This window comes from Prionailurus viverrinus, chromosome D2, assembly GCF_022837055.1.
Source record: "Prionailurus viverrinus isolate Anna chromosome D2, UM_Priviv_1.0, whole genome shotgun sequence".
Taxonomy (NCBI): domain Eukaryota; kingdom Metazoa; phylum Chordata; class Mammalia; order Carnivora; family Felidae; genus Prionailurus; species Prionailurus viverrinus.
Window position 1 is genome coordinate 54,980,126 of NC_062571.1, and position 17,632 is coordinate 54,997,757.

General features: G+C 36.3%; 1 protein-coding gene across 5 annotated transcripts in view; it reads left to right on the forward strand.

The window, feature by feature from the left end:
* The window catches only part of TBC1D12 (TBC1 domain family member 12), a 104,447-nt gene that overhangs the window by 60,142 nt on the left and 26,673 nt on the right, over nt 1–17,632 (forward strand). For all 5 annotated transcript variants that reach the window (XR_007145460.1, XM_047826073.1, XM_047826075.1 and 2 more), the window contains 4 exons: nt 19–134; nt 11,336–11,418; nt 14,748–14,865; nt 16,057–16,163. Coding sequence is in view for 4 of the 5 variants with exons in the window: in XM_047826073.1 (XP_047682029.1) it covers nt 19–134; nt 11,336–11,418; nt 14,748–14,865; nt 16,057–16,163 (424 nt within the window). In the remaining variant the exon portion in view is untranslated. The remainder of the gene's footprint in view (nt 1–18; nt 135–11,335; nt 11,419–14,747; nt 14,866–16,056; nt 16,164–17,632) is intronic.

A 17,632-nucleotide genomic window follows, 5' to 3' on the forward strand; every position in this document is an offset into this window, starting at 1 on the left:
TATTTTAATCTCTTCTAGGAGTATGAAGCACGAACAGGGAGGACCTGTAAACCACCACCTCAGTCTTCAAGACGTAAGAATTTTGAATTTGAACCACTTTCTACCACCGCCCTGATTCTTGAGGATCGACCATCGTAAGTATTATGGTGGTCATCAGGCACACTGTTTATATTTTAAACTTCAATTTAATCTTGCTTACTATTTCACACAAAATGTAAGAATTGAATACAGAAATGGCTTTAAGAAAATTTTAAAAATCTCAGTCATGTATCCTAAAACTAATAAGGAAGAATATATTATTGATGTGCAAACTTTATACATATTTTCTAGAAGTATCTCTAAGCCAATGAATGAAACATAAATCTTAGGTGGCTTTTTATAGCTATTCTTACTTCAACCCTCCTGCCTTATCTTAACAAGATAAGGCATTTATTTTTCCTTTCTTGCCATTTAATAGGTACTTAAGATGTATTGGTCTTTGCCTTTTGGACAAATTTTGAAATTTGGGAGCTTGAAATAATAACTACTGATTTGTCAACTAGTTAGTTTACTATTAAGAATATATTCTTGAAGCGCCTGGGTGGCTCACTTGGTTAAACGTCCGACTCTTGATTTCAGCTCAGGTCATGATCTTGCAGTTCATGGGATCGAGCCTCTCATCAAGCTTTGTGCTGACAGCGTGGAGCCTGCTTGGGATTCTCTCTGTCCCCCCTCAACCCCTCCTCTGTGCACACGTGCACCTTCTCTCGCTCTCTCTCAAAATAAAGAAAAGCTTTAAAAAGAAGAATATGTTATTTTTTATTATTTTGTTTTTGAGAAAGAGACAGCTCAAGTGGGTAAGGGGCAGAGAGAGGGGGACAGAAGATCCAAAGTGGGCTCTGCACTGATAGGAGCAGGCTCCATGCGGGGCTCAAATGCACGAGCAATGAGATCATGACCTGAGCTGAACTCATATGCTCAACCGACTGAGCCACCCAGGTGCCCCAAAGAATAGAAATACCCAACAAAACCAATTTAAATTCTTCCCTTTTTCTGCCCTTCCCATCTCAGCCTTCCACAAAGCTGCTGTTCTTTAAAACACTGTCTCTGATTTGTTATCATACAAAACACACCTTCCCTAAAGCAAGACCCCTTGGTTCTTCACTTCTTCCCCCTTCTTGGGCTCTCTGGATCTACTCTTTTTCTTCTAGACTTCTCTTTCCTTCCAGTGTAAAAAATTCCTAACCTGTCTTGTCATTTTCCTGATCTGCACCTTTTTCCACCCATTATCATGGGAAGCATAATAAAAGAATCTGGGGCCAAACAGGTAGAGGTTGAATTGAATATTTTTTAGACATTCTGAGAGAAGAAAGGTTGGACGTAAGTACATTATTTTTTTTTTTTATTCTTGTTACATTCCTTCATACTAAAGAAAGTGTGATCATGACACTCCTTTTTAAGGATTTGCTGAATATGTTCATATTTCATTTTTCCATTGGTTTAAAAAAAAAAAGCTTTTTAGCGGCACCTGACTGGCTCAGTAAGAGGAGTATCCTACTCTTGATCTTAGGGTCATGAGTTCTAGCCCCATGTTGGGTGTGGAGCCTACTTTTAAAAAAATTAAGGGTTGCCTGGGTGGCTCAGTCAGTTAAGAGTCAAACTCTAGATTTCAGCTCAGGTCATGATCTCGTGATTCATGAGTTTGAACCCCGCATCAGGCTCTGTGCTGACAGTGTGGAGCCTGCTTGGGATTTCCTCTCTCTCCCTCTCCCTGCCTCTCCCCCACGTGTGTTCACTCTCATATTCTCTCCCTCTCTCTTTCTCTCTCTCAAATAAACTTTAAAAAAAATTTTAAAGAGTTTTTCAGAAATTCAGTTATGAGAACATGTCAAAGTTTCATTTCAGTCTTGCTGCCAGGGAGAATTAACCAGGCCAATTCAAAGAGCAGTCAGATAAGCAAGAAGAGAATACCTGGTTAAAGATATTCAGACTCTTGATGCTGAGCAGGTAGATAACTGCATTCGGAAGAGTGTTCTTAAACTTGTTAAAATTCATCCAAAGTGGATTAAGCTCTTTACCAGGACTGTTCATTTCTTCCCAGAAGTTCATAAAAATACCATGCAAAAAGTTCCGTTCTAGTGTTCGGGCCATATTTTTCTTTACACCACACTTTATTTACAACCAAACCTATTTCTTTAAGTCCTGCCTTCATGCCTTTGCTCATTTATTGCCCTCACTTGGGATGCAAATATCTTATTTCCACTTCTCACCTACCTAATTCTTTAAGGACTAGGATTTATCTTTTTTTTTTTTTTTTGTAAGTTTGTTTATTTATTTTGAGAGCTAGAGAGAGAATACAAGCAGAGGAGGGACAGAGAAAGGGAGACACTGAATCCCAAGCCAGCTCTGTGCTGTTAGCACAGAGCCTGATGCAGGGCTTGAACTCAAGAAGTATGAGATCATGACCTGAGCCAAGATCAAGTCAGACGCTTAACCGACTGAGCCACCAGATGCCTCTAGGCTTTATCTTTTCCATTCAGTTAAGTCTTTGGCTCCAACCTTCAGTGATTTCAATATATTAAATTTTTCTTATAACTTATATAAGGAGTTCCATGAAATTGGAACTTGAAATAGTACACTAGACAAAATAAATTTATAAGAGGATCTCAGTGTACCAAAAATGTATAAACAACTGAAAGAAATGACTTTTTTCACTCTACTCTCTGAAATTCATATATTAGTTATAAATATTACAGCTTCTATGCTATTTGTGTGAGTTTGTTCATCTGTAGTACAGACATTCAAGTTGATAGCTACTGTTCCACTCAGCTCTGAGGTGCTGTGATTTTTAAAAAAAAATTTTAATGTTTATTTTTAATATGAAATTTATTGTCAAATTGGTTTCCATATAACACCCAGTGCTCATCCCAACAGGTGCCCTCCTCAGTACCCATCACCCACTCTCCCCTCCCTCCCACCCCCCATCAACCCTCAGTTTTCAGCTTTTAAGAGTCTCTTATGTTTTGGCTTCATGTTTATTTATTTTTGAGAGGCAGACAGAGCATGAGCAGGGGAGGGAGGGAGGGAGTGAGGGAGGGAGGGAGGGAGAGAGACAGACAGACAGACAGACAGACAGACCCAGAATCCAAAGCAGGCTCCAGGCTCTGAGCTGTCAGCCCAGAGCCCAGTGCAGAGCTTGAACTCACAAACCATGAGATCATGGCCTGAAGTGAAGTCGGATGCTTAACTGACTGAGCCACCCAGGTGCCCCTGAGATACTGTGATTTAATTACAAATTTTGTTCACCTTTCTAAAATTGAAGGGGTCTTTTGGGAGAAAGTGATTTATATGAATTAACATTTATATAATCAATAAACAATGCAGGTTTAATTGTTAATTTATATAATATTATATAATATAATTATTAATTTATATAATCAATAAATATTATATATATAAATATAATAAATATATTTGAGCCAGTTCAACCTTGCCTTCACAAGCTGAGAATTTGGAGGAGAAACTTATGTAATCTGTAGTTTTGTTCTGTTTCGGAATGCAGCCAAGTTCTGTTAAGGTGGCATCTGCAAGGGGGTGGAGAGAGGGACAGAAGTTTTCCCTCAGCATGAAATTGATGTTGGAAACTTCCTCTTTCATAGATCACAGTGATAATGGGAGGAGAGGAGGAGTTTCCCCTTGCAAAGGGAATTTGTGAATTGGTGCCACTTTTCTTTTCTTAGCTTCTGTAATTTTGCAGAAACATCCAGAATCATTGGCTGCGTAGGTTTTTATAGTTGAAACTTCTTTATGTATGAAGCAGCTATAGTATTTAATCATCTGAAGTCCTCAGATTTCAAATACAGGAATTTTCTCTCTGCCTACTCCTCCCTTAACCCACCTCATAATAAAGCCAGCCTTGGACAGGAAGGTAAGAGTATCCATATGAGCTGTGTTGATAGGAACCTCTTCTATGTTACTATTTTTTTTATAAAATTTTTTTAATGTTTATTTTTGAGAGAGAGACAGAGCATGAGCAGGGGAGGGGCAGAGAGAGAGAGGGAGACACAGAATGTGAAGCAGGCTCCAGGCTCTGAGCTGTCAGCACAGAGCCTGACATGGGGCTCAAACTCGTGAACCGTGAGATCATGACCTGAGCCTAAGTCAGATGCTTAACTGAGCCACGCAGGCGCCCCACTCTTCTATGTTTTAAATCACTGATGCTTATGGGACTTTTTTTAAAACCACCAATGGATAGAGCTACGTCTCTTTCTCTTCTGGCTTCTTGGCTGAGTTACTGTACACACAGTACCAAACAAAGTGGAGAAATTCTTAAAGGTGCAAGTAAAAGGTGACAAAAAGTAAAGTATAAGGGCACCTGGGTGGCTCAGTCGTTAAGCATCTGACTTCAACTCAGGTCATGATCTTACAGTTCTTGAGTTTGAACCCCCCCATGAGGCTGTCTGCTGTCTGTGTGGAGCCAGCTTCCCATCCTCTGTCTCCCTCTTTTTGCTCTTCCCCTGCTTTTTCACATTCTCTGTCTCAAAAATAAATAAACATCAAAAAAAAATTTTTTTGATACAGGTTTTTATGTGATAGCTTTGAAAAGCAGCAAATGTTCTTACCATGTTTTTTAGCATGATCCACTATCTTAGATATTCATTAATGGTTTCTTCTCTTGACCATCTAACTAATTGACATTTTTCTAAGGGACAATAGTAAACCATATCTTTTTCTTAGAGTGCCTAAGAGTACTGAATGGGGTGCTTAGTTTTTCCTGGTTGATTTTATTCACTCAGCCTTTGATTTTCAAGACTGAAGAATCCTATTTTTTTAATTAGTTCCCTAGGCAAATGACTGTAAAATTAATGATTTTTTTTGGAAGAAAAAAACACAAAAAAACAAGTCTGTGTATGTATTTGTTTTATGTTTTATTCATTCACTGTCTAGCTTAGGGTACTAAAAATTCTGGTCTTCCTCAAAGTATCAAAGATTGGTTAGGACGTTTACCATATGGACTCTTCATGTTTGGACCATTGAATTTGTACTCTATACTATGTACCAAGGCTTTTGCATTTATGATGATTGGAAGAAGGGGATACCAAGACTTATAATAATTAATAAGCCAATTATTTATTTACTATTTTGTGTTGGAGTACATATATAAGTACTCATTTTCAAAAAACTGAAATCACAATAGAAAAACCTGACATAGGACTATCTGAAAAGTTCTGTTTCCTGAACAGTGTTTAACTCCTTCCTGCAAATTATTTCATGCTAAGACTGACGTACTTACGACTGGCACAAATAAAGCTATCTGTTTGCCTCTTCTCGAAATCTTTCAGGACTAGGTCAACATAGTTTGGGGAGTTATCTGGAAAAACCAAGGTGTGAGTGTCAGTGAAACAATAATGCATATAAAGGGACTGTACTCTTTTTATTAATTAAGTAGGCCTTTATAATCATGGTTTTGAGGCATAGTTCTGTGTTTACTTAAAATCTGTGATCTTTGTGCTTATTCAAATTTAGATCCGTTCCCTTACATAAATGACCTGGATGGCAAGTTACGGTTCCTTCTTTTTCTAGAGTCTAGACCTAGAGTCTCCATTATGGTAACAACTAGCCACAGGTGGCTATCTAAATTTAAATTTAATTAATTAAAGTTAAATAAAATAGAAAATTCATTCCCTCAGGCACACTAGTCACATTTCAGGTGCTCAGTAGCTACATGCGGCTAGTGGCTACTACATTTTAACAGCACGAAAGAACATTTTTATCATTGCAGCAAGGGTTAGTACTGGTCTAAGCCATGTGAAGGGACTGTAAAGTTGTGCAGAGGAGAGATCTGTTTAGATCTAATTCCACTTTCTCAGTAAATAGAAGACCAGATCCCCCAAGTTGTGCCCTTAAGTCTAGGCTAGTCTTTTATTGAGACTTATGGAAAAGAAATAAGAAAGAATGAAGTGCAAAAAGCATTAAGATTCATACCAGGAGCAGCAGGCAGCATTGTAACTGAAGGGAATGATCAAGCCTTTTCGGTGGAAAATAGTAGTAACTGGTGAGATATCTTAAGAGTAGATTTGTAGTTCAAAAACTGGAAATGAAATTTGAATTAAGCTGTTTCTCCCCTGGTAAAATAAAAAATTTCTAAAGGTAGATCAAACAATTTTCTGTTATCTTAAGAGTTCAGAGTGCAATCAGGAAAAACTGACAACCAGAACAGTAATTTTAAGAAGAAAGACTTTAATAGAGTAATTTATTACTCTTAATTTATTATTAAGGTTGTTAGAAGGGCTAGAAAAGGAAAAGAAGGGGATATGAGGTCAAAAGATTAACAGCTTCAGAAAAGCACTTACAGTCTGGGCTGGAGGAGCAAAAGAGAAAACAGTATTACTGAGTCCAGGATCACTGTTTACTTGAAAACTAGATTTATATTTGGCTTTTTTCTCTTTTTTTCTGTGGTCTCATTTTCATCACAATAAATAAACTTTTTATTTTCTTTATATAGTAATAACATCTGAAATTTGGACACCATGAAATCCATTCTTTTGTGGTATCAAACTATATCCAGAGAGATAGGATAGTTTGTAAAAGGAAATGAGAGACTCTTATGGCTGGGTTTGGGCTTAACAGTTGGTTAGGACCTGGGTGAGAAGCAGCATTGGACAACTTCAGTTTGTAAGGTTTAAGGGTAGGCAATACTAGGAATCATAAGGTTTTTTGTTTTTAAAGTTTATTTATTTGTTTTGAGAGAGAGTGAACACAAGCAGGGGAGGGGCAGAGAGAGAGAAAATCCCAAGCATGCTCCCCACCGTCATTGTGGAGCCCACTGCGGGGCTTGAACCCACAAACTGCAAGATCATGACCTGAGCCAAAACCCAAGAGTTGCCCAGGCTCCCCAGAATCATAAGGTTAATTAATCTGGGCTAAACTCAATGGATTTTGAAAGTGGTTGGAGTCAGGTGAAGTTTGCAATGGTCCCTGCCCTTTAGAGCATTATTATTGTGTAACTGGTGTATCACTCAGCAATTACATTCAACTACAAATAAGAGACTCCCCCATATAGTGGCCTAAACACATAGTGATTTATTCCCTCATATATACATGGCCCAGAGTTGGGCAGTTCAGAGCTAGTCTGGTGTCTCCATGCATCGAGTACCCAGGTTCATGTCTTTCTGTTGCACCACCTTCAGCAAGTGACTTCACTCTCATGCTGACTTCGGGCTTGCAATTGGAACAAAAGTGGTTGAATAAAAGGCCTCTTGCAGCTGAGTCAACTTTCCTTTTTGGAAGTTTTCCAAGAGATTCCACAGTCCCTTTTCTTTAAATCTTATTAGAAATAATTCTGTGTTTAAAGCTAGATGCTAAGGAAGTGGAGAAATTTGTCTTTTATTATAGGATGGCAATCAAGGTTCTATTTTTTTTTTTTGGCCTTTTTTGGATAAAATATTCTGTTGACTTTTAATTTCATCTATTATTGATGAATTGCCTATATTTTTAATATTAGTAGTTCTCTATAGTTTATATATCTTAACTCTTCATGGACTACCTTCAAGTAATATTATACTATCTCACATATATAAGAACATTACTGTTACTTCCACTGTACATGTTATAAACCCCATGTATTAGGGTTCTCCAGAGAAGTGGAAACCCCATGTATTAAGGTTCTTATTTTTATATATCTTATTTGTATATAAGGAGATTTATTAGAAGGAAGTAGCTGTCATGAATTTAGAGACTGAGAAATCTGAAGATCTGTAGTCAGCAAGCTCTGGACCCAGGAGAGCTGATGTTCCAGTTCCAGTTCAAGTCCTAAGGCTGAGAAATAGGAAAGCTGATAATGTAATTTCCAGTTCAAGTCCAAAGTCAGGAGAAGACTTATATCCCAGCTCAAAGACAGGCAAGCAGGCAGAGAGAGAGAGGGAGAGAAAGTTTGATACACAAAACTAACAATCACACCCTCCATACATTTTTATTATTTTTTTCTTTAAACCTTCTTTTATCTTCTAAGAAGTTGTGTAACTAGATTTCCATCTGGTATTATTTACTTCTGCGTGTTCTTTTAACACTTTTTGTAGTACTGGTCTGCTGTCTGAATTCTTTTATTTTCTGAAAGCTATTAAGATTTTTCTTTATCTCTGATTTTCATGAATTTGATGATATGCTTTGGTGTGGTTTTCCTCATATTCCTTCTCTTTGAGGTTCATTGAAACTAACGTCTGCATTTGTAATTTTGTATCAACTTTGGGAAAATTGTAGCCTTTATTTTTCAACTATTTCTTGTCTGCCTTCTCTCCCCTTTTTTCTGAGTCAATTAAACATGTATTATGTTGCTTGATATTCATATCCCACAACTCAGGCTATTTTGAGGGGATTGACAAGGGGTATTTTTTTCTCTTTGTATTTCATTTTGTATAGCTTTCTATTCTATTTTAAAGCTCACGTTTTTCCCCCTGCAATTTGTAATCTCCTGTCAGTCCCACCTTTTGTGTTTTTCAGTTTAGAAATTGTACTTTTCGGGGCACCTGGGTGGCTTAGTTGGTTAAGCATCTGACTCTTGATTTTGGCACAGGTCATGACCCCATGGTTCATGGGGTCAAGCCCCACGTCAGCCGAAGCCTGCTTGGGATTCTTTCCCTCTCCCTCTCTCCCTGCCCCTCCCCTGCTTGTGCACATATGCATGTGCACGCTGTCTCTCTCTCGAAATAAATAAACATTAAAAAAAAATTGTACTTTTCATCTGTAGAAGTTTGATTTGGATCTTGAGCTTTTCTTATTGTGTTCTCCTTCTACCTCCTTGAGTATATTTATTACAGCAGTTTTATCATCCTTGAGGTATAATCTTGTTATCTAACACTTCTGCACTATTTCTATTGATTATTTTCTTCAATATAAATTGTATTTTCCTGCTTCTTTGCTTCCAGGTAATTTTTATTGGATACTAGATTTTGTGACTTTACATAGTTGGACACTGGACTTTTTGTATTCCTTTAAATATTTTTTGGCTTTAGTCTGGTACCAAGTTCCTTGGAGTTGGTTTGTCCCTTTTAATCTAATCATTATTAGAGTGGTTCCAGAACAGCCTTTAGTTTAGGGCTAGTATCCTTACTACTGAACCAATACCCTAATGATTCCACTTGATACCCTATCTGTTAGGACGACTTTCCACTCTGGCTGGCTCAGTGTAATCTTTGAGGATGTTCTACCTATTCCTTTCGAGTATTTCTTACCTTGGATACCGTAGTTTAATCACACACTTGCATAAATAGTACTCAGCCAGAAATTTGAGAGGACTCCTCTGTAGCTCCCTTCCTGGAAAATTCATACTCCTTGCTTCCAAACTCTGTTTCCTCAACTAAGCAGGACTAATGGACTTTGGGTACTTCCTTCCAGCACTGAGACCTGAAAGTCCCAGGCCGTATGCTTAGGCATTTGCAGAGTTTTTCTCATAAGGATCACTGTCTTGTGCTGCTTATTGTCCAATGTCTAAAAACTATTGCTTAGCATATTCTCTTAATTGTTCTAATTAATCAAGGCAAGAGAGTAACCCTGGTCCCTCTTATTCCATTATGTTCTGAAGAAGTCTTAACCATTATTCCTCTCTGTTACAACTACTGGAGGAATCTATCTTGACAAGAGAGGAAGAGGCAAAACGTTTAATTTGAAAGTTTGTCACATATCTTTCCCCACCCTAGCCTATTGAAAATAATTCAAAGGGTGCCTGGGTGGCTCAGTTGGTTAAGCATCTGACTTCAGCTCAGGTCATGATCTCACAGTTTATGAGTTTAAGCCCTGCATTGGGCTCTCTGCTATCAGCATGGAGCCCACTTTGGATCCTCTGTCCCCTTCTCTTTCTGCAACCCCCCCCCCCCAACTGTGCTGTCTCTGTCTCTCTGCAAATAAATAAACTTAAAAAAAAATTTAAAAAATTGAGGGACATCTGACTAGCTTAGTCATAGAGCATGCAACTCTTCAACCTCAGGGTTGTGAGTTCAAGCCCCACATTGGGCATGGAGCCTTCTTAAAAAACATTTTTAAATAAAATAAATGAATGAATAATTAAAAAAAACATTTTAAAAACCTGACTCCTCAAATTGGACATTATTATGATATATTTGGATATTTGGTAATATTTAAATATTTCTTTTGCTTAGTCATGTGTGTAAGTCACCTACTCTGTGAAGTAGGTGAAGCCATTAATTTTAAAGCCAAAATATAGTATATGCAAGTGATTAAGTGATTATCAAATTTGTAGTTACAATGTTATCTTAAAACTCTGAAGTAGAAACCAATTTGTTATAAAAGTATACCTGCACTTACCATATGACCCAAGAATTCCATTGCTAGGTATTTACCCAAGAGAAATGAAAGCAGATACCCACACAAAGACTTGAAGTGAATATTTATAGTAGCTTTATCCATAGGCCCTCAACTGGAAATAATCTAAATGCTTATCCACATGGATAAATAGAACACTACTGACCAGTTAAAAGGAATACATTACTAGTATGCAGAATAACATGGATGAGTTTCAAAAGTATGCTCAGTAAAAGAAGCCAGAACAAAAGAATCTATATGAAATTCTTTAAAAGGCAACCAGCTAATGTACAGAGATAGGAATAGAGATATGATTGCCTAAGGTGGGTAAGTGTTGAGTGCAAAGGGGACATAAGGAAACTTTGTAGAATGATGGGACTGTTTTGTATCTTGATTGATATGTTGGTTGCACAGGTATATATACATTTGGGTTGTTTTTTTTTTTTTTTAAGTTTTTATTTATTTTGAGAGAGAGAGAGAGAACATGAGCAGGGGAGCAGCACAGAGAGAGAGGGAGAGAGAGAATCCCAAGCAGGCTCTGCACTGTCAGCACAGAGCCTGATGCAGGGCTCAAACCCATGAACCGTGAGATCATGACCGGAGCTGAAACCAAGAGTAGGATGCTTGTTGACTGAGCCACCCAGGTGCTCCTATATACATTTGTTAAAACTCGCCAAACTCTGTTCTTGAAAATATGTTCAGTCATTTTATTGTATGAAAATTATACCTCAAAAAATTGACTAAAAAAAACCCTGGTAAGTGAGCTTAATCACTTAACTTAGAAATATTGTCTGAAATCTGACATATTTAAATAATTATAAACATGTATACATAGAACATAAAATAACATTTATATAATAAATATTAGCAACTTGGATTCTAATGCTTTTCTAAAATGCAGAGTTTTCAACCTTTTACTTCTTTAAGGTATGAAATGAAAAGGTTAAGTTAGAAATTCTTTGTATTTGGCTATAAAAAGGAAGAAGTTTACATTTAAAAGTTAATCTTTTAAAATTGACTTAAAACCTTTTTTTTCCAGAAATCTTCCTGCCAAATCTGTGGAAGAAGCTTTACGTCACCGACAAGAATATGATGAAATGGTGGCTGAAGCTAAAAAACGAGGTATAAATTTAACTCCAATCGGTGTATTTAATTTACTGATGTCAGTAGGAAGCTAACCTGTTGGTTAATTTCAACAGGAAGGTGGATGATGAGATTGATCAAATTCATCTTTTTTTATTTTATTTTTTTTTTAATTTTTTTTAACGTTTATTTATTTTTGAGACAGAGAGAGACAGAGCATGAACAGGGGAGGGGCAGAGAGAGAGGGAGACACAGAATCTGAAACAGGCTCCAGGCTCTGAGCAGTCAGCACAGAGCCCGACACGGGGCTCGAACTCACGGACCGCGAGATCGTGACCTGAGCTGAAGTCGGACGCTTAACCGACTGAACCACCCAGGCGCCCCCAAATTCATCTTTAAGATAATGCTGTTTTCTTATTTTTCTAACTAAATCTGTTCTCAAAAATGTCTTACTTTTCTGCCAGTACTTTAACTGAGGAGAAAGGCAGCAGACTATCTATGAGGGTTCTTGGACAACTATTATTTTAACTTATGAATGGCAATGATATGAATTTATTTCATGAAATTCACTTCTTTTATAGTTTTTAAGCTTTTGGTATTTTATAATTTAATAATTGTAACACCTTCCTGTATGACTTTGAGAATATGATTTGAAATTAGAATTTGCTTTTGTGACTTAATGTAGTCTTTCTAGAATCCCAATTGTGTCATTTGGACAGGCACATGAATGTATACTGTGGTGTATAAATTCACACCTTTGGGGCATGCGGGTGGCTCATTCAGTTGCGCTTCCGACTTAAGCTCCGGGCATGATCTCACAGTTTGTGGGTTAGAGCCCTGCCTCAGGCTCTGTGCTGACAGCTCAGAGCTTGGAGCCTGCTTCGGATTCTGTGTCTCCCTCTCTCTCTGCCCTTCCCCACTCGTGCTCTGTCTCTGTCTCTCAAAAATAAATAAAAATGTTTAAAAAAATTAAAAATAAATTCACACCTTTATTTATTCATTCTCTCCTCCAGCCAAAAAGTAGAACATAAGGGTAATTTAACAATATTTATTTGCTAAGCACTGTTAGTTCAGGGTACATTTTTAGAAAAGATATTATACAGCCATAAGTATTTTTAGAAATGTGCCTTTTAGCAGCTGATTTTTTTCTTTGACCTTAAGTTAATGGAATACTATAATATACTGTAATAGGATACAGTTCTATTTAATGTCACTATTTTGGAAATGAGGTTAATTTTTTAATGTTATAAGAAACCTATAAGGCAGTTATATCTTTGTAAAAGCCCTAATCATTTATACATTGGATAAATTTATTTTATTTGAAATATTCCTAACATACCCAACACATTTTAATTGACTCTGAACTTTGACCTTACCAGTTGATTAATATTCAAGAGAGTTATTGATAAATACACAATCCTACAATGTGATATGATAGAAATAACATTAAATTGAGAAATCAGAGGGTAACAGCTTTAATCCTATTTGATACTACTTGGATGTGATGGTAAATAAACCTAATGTTAGTTTCCTCAAATCTGTGAAGTGTGGGATTCAGGTTGACTGGATTTAGGCTTTCAAGTGTTCTGTCCACACTTTTGTTTTAAAAGCAGTGAAACTCTCTCCAAAGAAAAGTTATATAGAATATGAATGCATATGACAAGGTAAAGAAAGTAGAGCTGGTTACTTGGCCTCCCACTTGCCCCTTAAGATGATTTCTGAGGCATTTGTGAAACACAATTAGTAAGCATTTTGGCTAGCTGATCTCTGAAGTCCCCACTGGTTCTAAAATTATATATAACTATAAACAAATAAATGTACAAAACAGTATATATAATTATATATTATATTAATATGCTTATATATTAATATAGTATATATAATATGCTAAAACATACATTATATATTAACATGACATGTTACATACATAATTTTATAAAATTATAATTGTAACATAATATATAACATAGTAAAGTATATACATAATTTATAATTTTTTAAAATGTTTTTTTATTTTTGAGAGATAGTGTGTGAGCAGGGGAGGGGCAGAGTGAGAGGGAGACACAGAATCCCAAGCAGGGTCCAGGTTCCAAGCTGTCAGCACAGAGCCTCATGGGGGGCCTGAACCTACAAACTGCGAGATCATGACCTGAGCCAAAGTCGGATGCTCAACTGAGTCACCCAGGTTCCCCTACATAATTATCTTATATATTTTATGTACCACTTCTTTTTTTGAGGCATCTCTTGTTTCAGAATTGTGATTTCTGATTTTTGTTAGGTATATTATAACAATATATATAATTACAACAAATACAAATAATTGTGTGTTATGTATATAATTATGTATATATTGATCACTTCTTTTTTTGAGGCATCTCTTGTTTCAGAATTATGACTTCTGACTTTCAGAGGGGTGTTGTATATGTGTATTATTAGGGTTTTTTAATTTCAATCTAATTAGTAAAGCAAGACACCATGCTAGACAGGGTTAAGTGTAATAATGTCACTGGCAGAATTATTTTTTAATGTCATGTGCTTTTATCTAAGGAAATTCATAAATCCCTTCCTTATATGAAAAAAAGGGTATTGGTTAATTGCTCACAGTTGTTTAGGTTTTACATAGTTAATTCATGACAAATTTTGGTTTGTTTATTAAGTATAAATAGAATATGTGATATAGTAATCTATTTTTCTGACCCTTTGTTCTGTTTACTTTAAAAAAATTTTTTTTTGCATTTATTTATTTTTGAGAGACAGAGACAGAGCATGAGTAGGGGAGGGGGCAAAGAGAAGGAGACACAGAATCTGAGGCAGGCTCCAGGCTCCAGGCTCCAGGCTCCAGGCTCCAGGCTCCAGGCTCCAGGCTCCAGGCTCCGAGTTGACAGCACAGAGCCCGACGTGGGGCTCAAACTCACAAACAGTGAGATCATGACCTGAGCCGAAGTCAGATGCCCAACCGACTGAGCCACCCAGGCGCCCTGAGTTCCATTTACTTTTTTAGAAGAGGAGATGTAGGGGCACCTGGGTGGCTCAGTCAGAAGAGCATGTGACTTGATCTTGGGGTTGTGAGTTTGAGGCCCACATTGGGTACAGAGATTACTAAAAATGAAAACAATAAGCTAAAAAAAAAACAAACTTAGAATAGAAGGTTTTACTTTAAAATTACATTAATCAAGTTTATTTTCTTTCTGTTTTTCCCCTGCTTCGTTTCTTCCCTCTTTCCCCTTCTTCCTTCCCTCCTTTCTTCTTTCCTTCTTGTTATCAGAATATTCTTATGAGAAAGCTTATATTTTAGACTTAGGTAGAAGGAAAAGGGCATCATGATCTAGCTTTTTTGTATTGAAATAATTTTTACTTGTTTAAAACAGAAATTAAAGAAGCCTATAAAAGGAAAAAAATAATGAAAGAACGATTTAAACAGGAAGAAAATATCGCAAGTGCAATGGTAATTTGGATCAATGAAATACTGCCCAATTGGGAAGTAATGTAAGTAAGCAGACTTTTCCTCAATTCAAGTCGGTCTCCAAAGATCTCATGTTTCTAGTTCTCTATTTTTAGTATTTCCAACATGTGTCTTATGCTTTGGCTAAATTATACCTTTAATTTTATACATCCCTCAATCTCTTAATACATACTTCCCTTACTGACCACCCTTTCTATGCCTGTCAGAATCTTACCTTTCCTTTGAGGATATTCATCTGAAATGCTAGTTGATCCATGAAAATTTAATTTCCTCAGTTATCATATTTTCTTAATTCTAACATATCTGCTGCAAGGTGCATTATTGATGTAATAGCAGGTTTTGCAAAGAAAATACTAAATCTGTAATTCATTGTAAGATGCATTTGTTAAATGTTAAATATTAAAGTGATTTTTAATATACCTCTCTCATAATCATAAATATGCTATATATGATCTTTCCCTTTTCTAATGTCCCATTATACTTTGAGGCTAATATACTTCTTGCTTTACTTTGCCTTTTATTTTCCGATAATATTTTTGTACATGCCATATATTCCCTCTAGACTGGAGGGTAGGAGATGTGTTCTGCAGTGTAGGATACGCATTGGGAATTTGTTGAATATTGATACATTGTGACAGGTATCAAATTAGGCTCTTTACATAAGTAATCACATTTGATTCTTACAACCTTTACTCCCAATTTATCTTATAGAGAAGCTCGAGGTTAGGTTAAGTGATTTGCCCAAGGTTATACAATTAATGAATAGTTAAACCAGATTTGAACTCCCGTCCATCTGACTCTAAAGCCCACACTCTTTCAGCAGACACACTGCCTCTCAAAGACAAGGCCTTACCCATAATAAATACCTTGTGATTTTTTTTTTTTGGTACTGAGTTGACAGAAGATTTTTATGTTCCTTTTATCCTGTTTTTCATGACTGTCCACCTATTTCTGATTCTCTCATTGTACCCTGTAAGTGGCAACTGTAGAACGCAGCTCCCTTTAAATTACTATTGTCCTTCTGTAGGGTACCATATATTTTCTAGACTTCTGTTGCCTACAAGCATGAACCTCACGGAAAGAATGCATCACATGCTTAACTATGTTCTTAAAAATCATTCAGTCATTTGGCCATAGACTAGCTAAACCATCATGCAACTAGTGTTTTGGTATAAAAAGTAACTGTGTCCTTTTTTCTCCCCCTTTAATTCTAGGCGTAGTACAAGAAGAGTTCGAGAATTGTGGTGGCAGGGATTGCCCCCTAGTGTTCGTGGGAAAGTTTGGAGTCTAGCTGTAGGAAATGAACTAAATATCACTCCTGGTTTGTATTCTATATTCAGTTACTCCCACACGTGAAAACAGCCATCTCCAGAATTATAAAACAGATTAATAGACTGGCCATTTAAAAAGGCATTATCATATATAATGTCATTTTAGAGCATGTTTCATTCCCACTCTCTCCAAAACCTGGTATGATTTAATGAGTAAGTTATTATATAAATAAGGTTTGTGGGTTTTCCTTTAGTTTACAACCATCAGTAATATTTTTGACATCCAGATATTTTCACTGCAGGTAACTTCTAGGATTCTAGGTAGCGGTGGATATAGAAGTATATACAAAGAAAAATAGTGTAATTGTGGAAAGGTTTCCCTTTATTAAAAAATATATATATATAGATAGAAGCCTAGAAATTTCTTTTCCTACATCTCTACCCAAACCAGTCCTTTTGGATTTTTTTATTTGAAAATTTCCAAATTAAAAAAACAAAATAAGACTCGCAAGGAACTGTTTTATTTTCTTATGTTTCTTAAAACCTTATAGGATAGAAGTAAAAGGTAAAGTGGTTTCGATGCAGTAAAAAATATAAAATTAGGATAATATCAAATAGAGGAAAATGTTAAATAGTTAATAATAAAAGGTACTAAATAGGTCTGAGTGATGACGTGGACAGTGGCACCATAGAAAGACTTGGGGGCTCTGGTATAATAACGGAAATAATATATTGTTACTGTTACTTTAAAATTTTTATATATCAATTTTTTTTAAGTCACGTGATAGTAAGGTACAAACTGTATGCTTCTTCCCTCTCTTCTACCCAAACTCCTGCTTTTGATCCTATCAGATCTTTTTTCTGTGCTCGTAAAAAAAGTGTGCCTCAACATATAATTTAAAAAAAATTTTTTTTTCATTTATTTATTTTTTGAAAGACATAGAGCACAAGTTGGGGAGGGGCAGAGAGAGGAGTCACATAATCCAAAGCAGGCTCCAGGCTCCGAGCTGTCAGCACAGAGCCCAACGTGGGACTCGAACTCACAAACCATGAGATCATGACCTGAGCCGAAGTCAGACGCTTAACCGACTGAGCCACCCAGGCGCCCCGAAATATGATAATTTTTAAAGCTTCTCTTTTTCTTTTCTTTTTATTCCCACAAAAAGGAATTTATGCCATCAGCTTATTCTGTGGCTTATTTTTTTCACACTTTAATCTGTCTTGAGCACTATATATAAGTGTACCTTATACATACTGTAGCTGCACTGTAGTCCACAGTTTGGTTGTACTGTGACTTACTTAATCATTTTCTTAGTGATAGCCAAATCAATGACATGTATGTTAAAAGAGCAATCAAGGTACTGTTTCTTACCTCTCAAAAGTGATTAAAATGAATGAGAATAACCGACATAGGGGATGACTGATAATACTATAGAAACATGTATTAAAAGCCTCAAAAAATAACCTTTGACCTATTTATTCTAGTTCCAAACAATAAGAACATTATCAGGATTGAGTG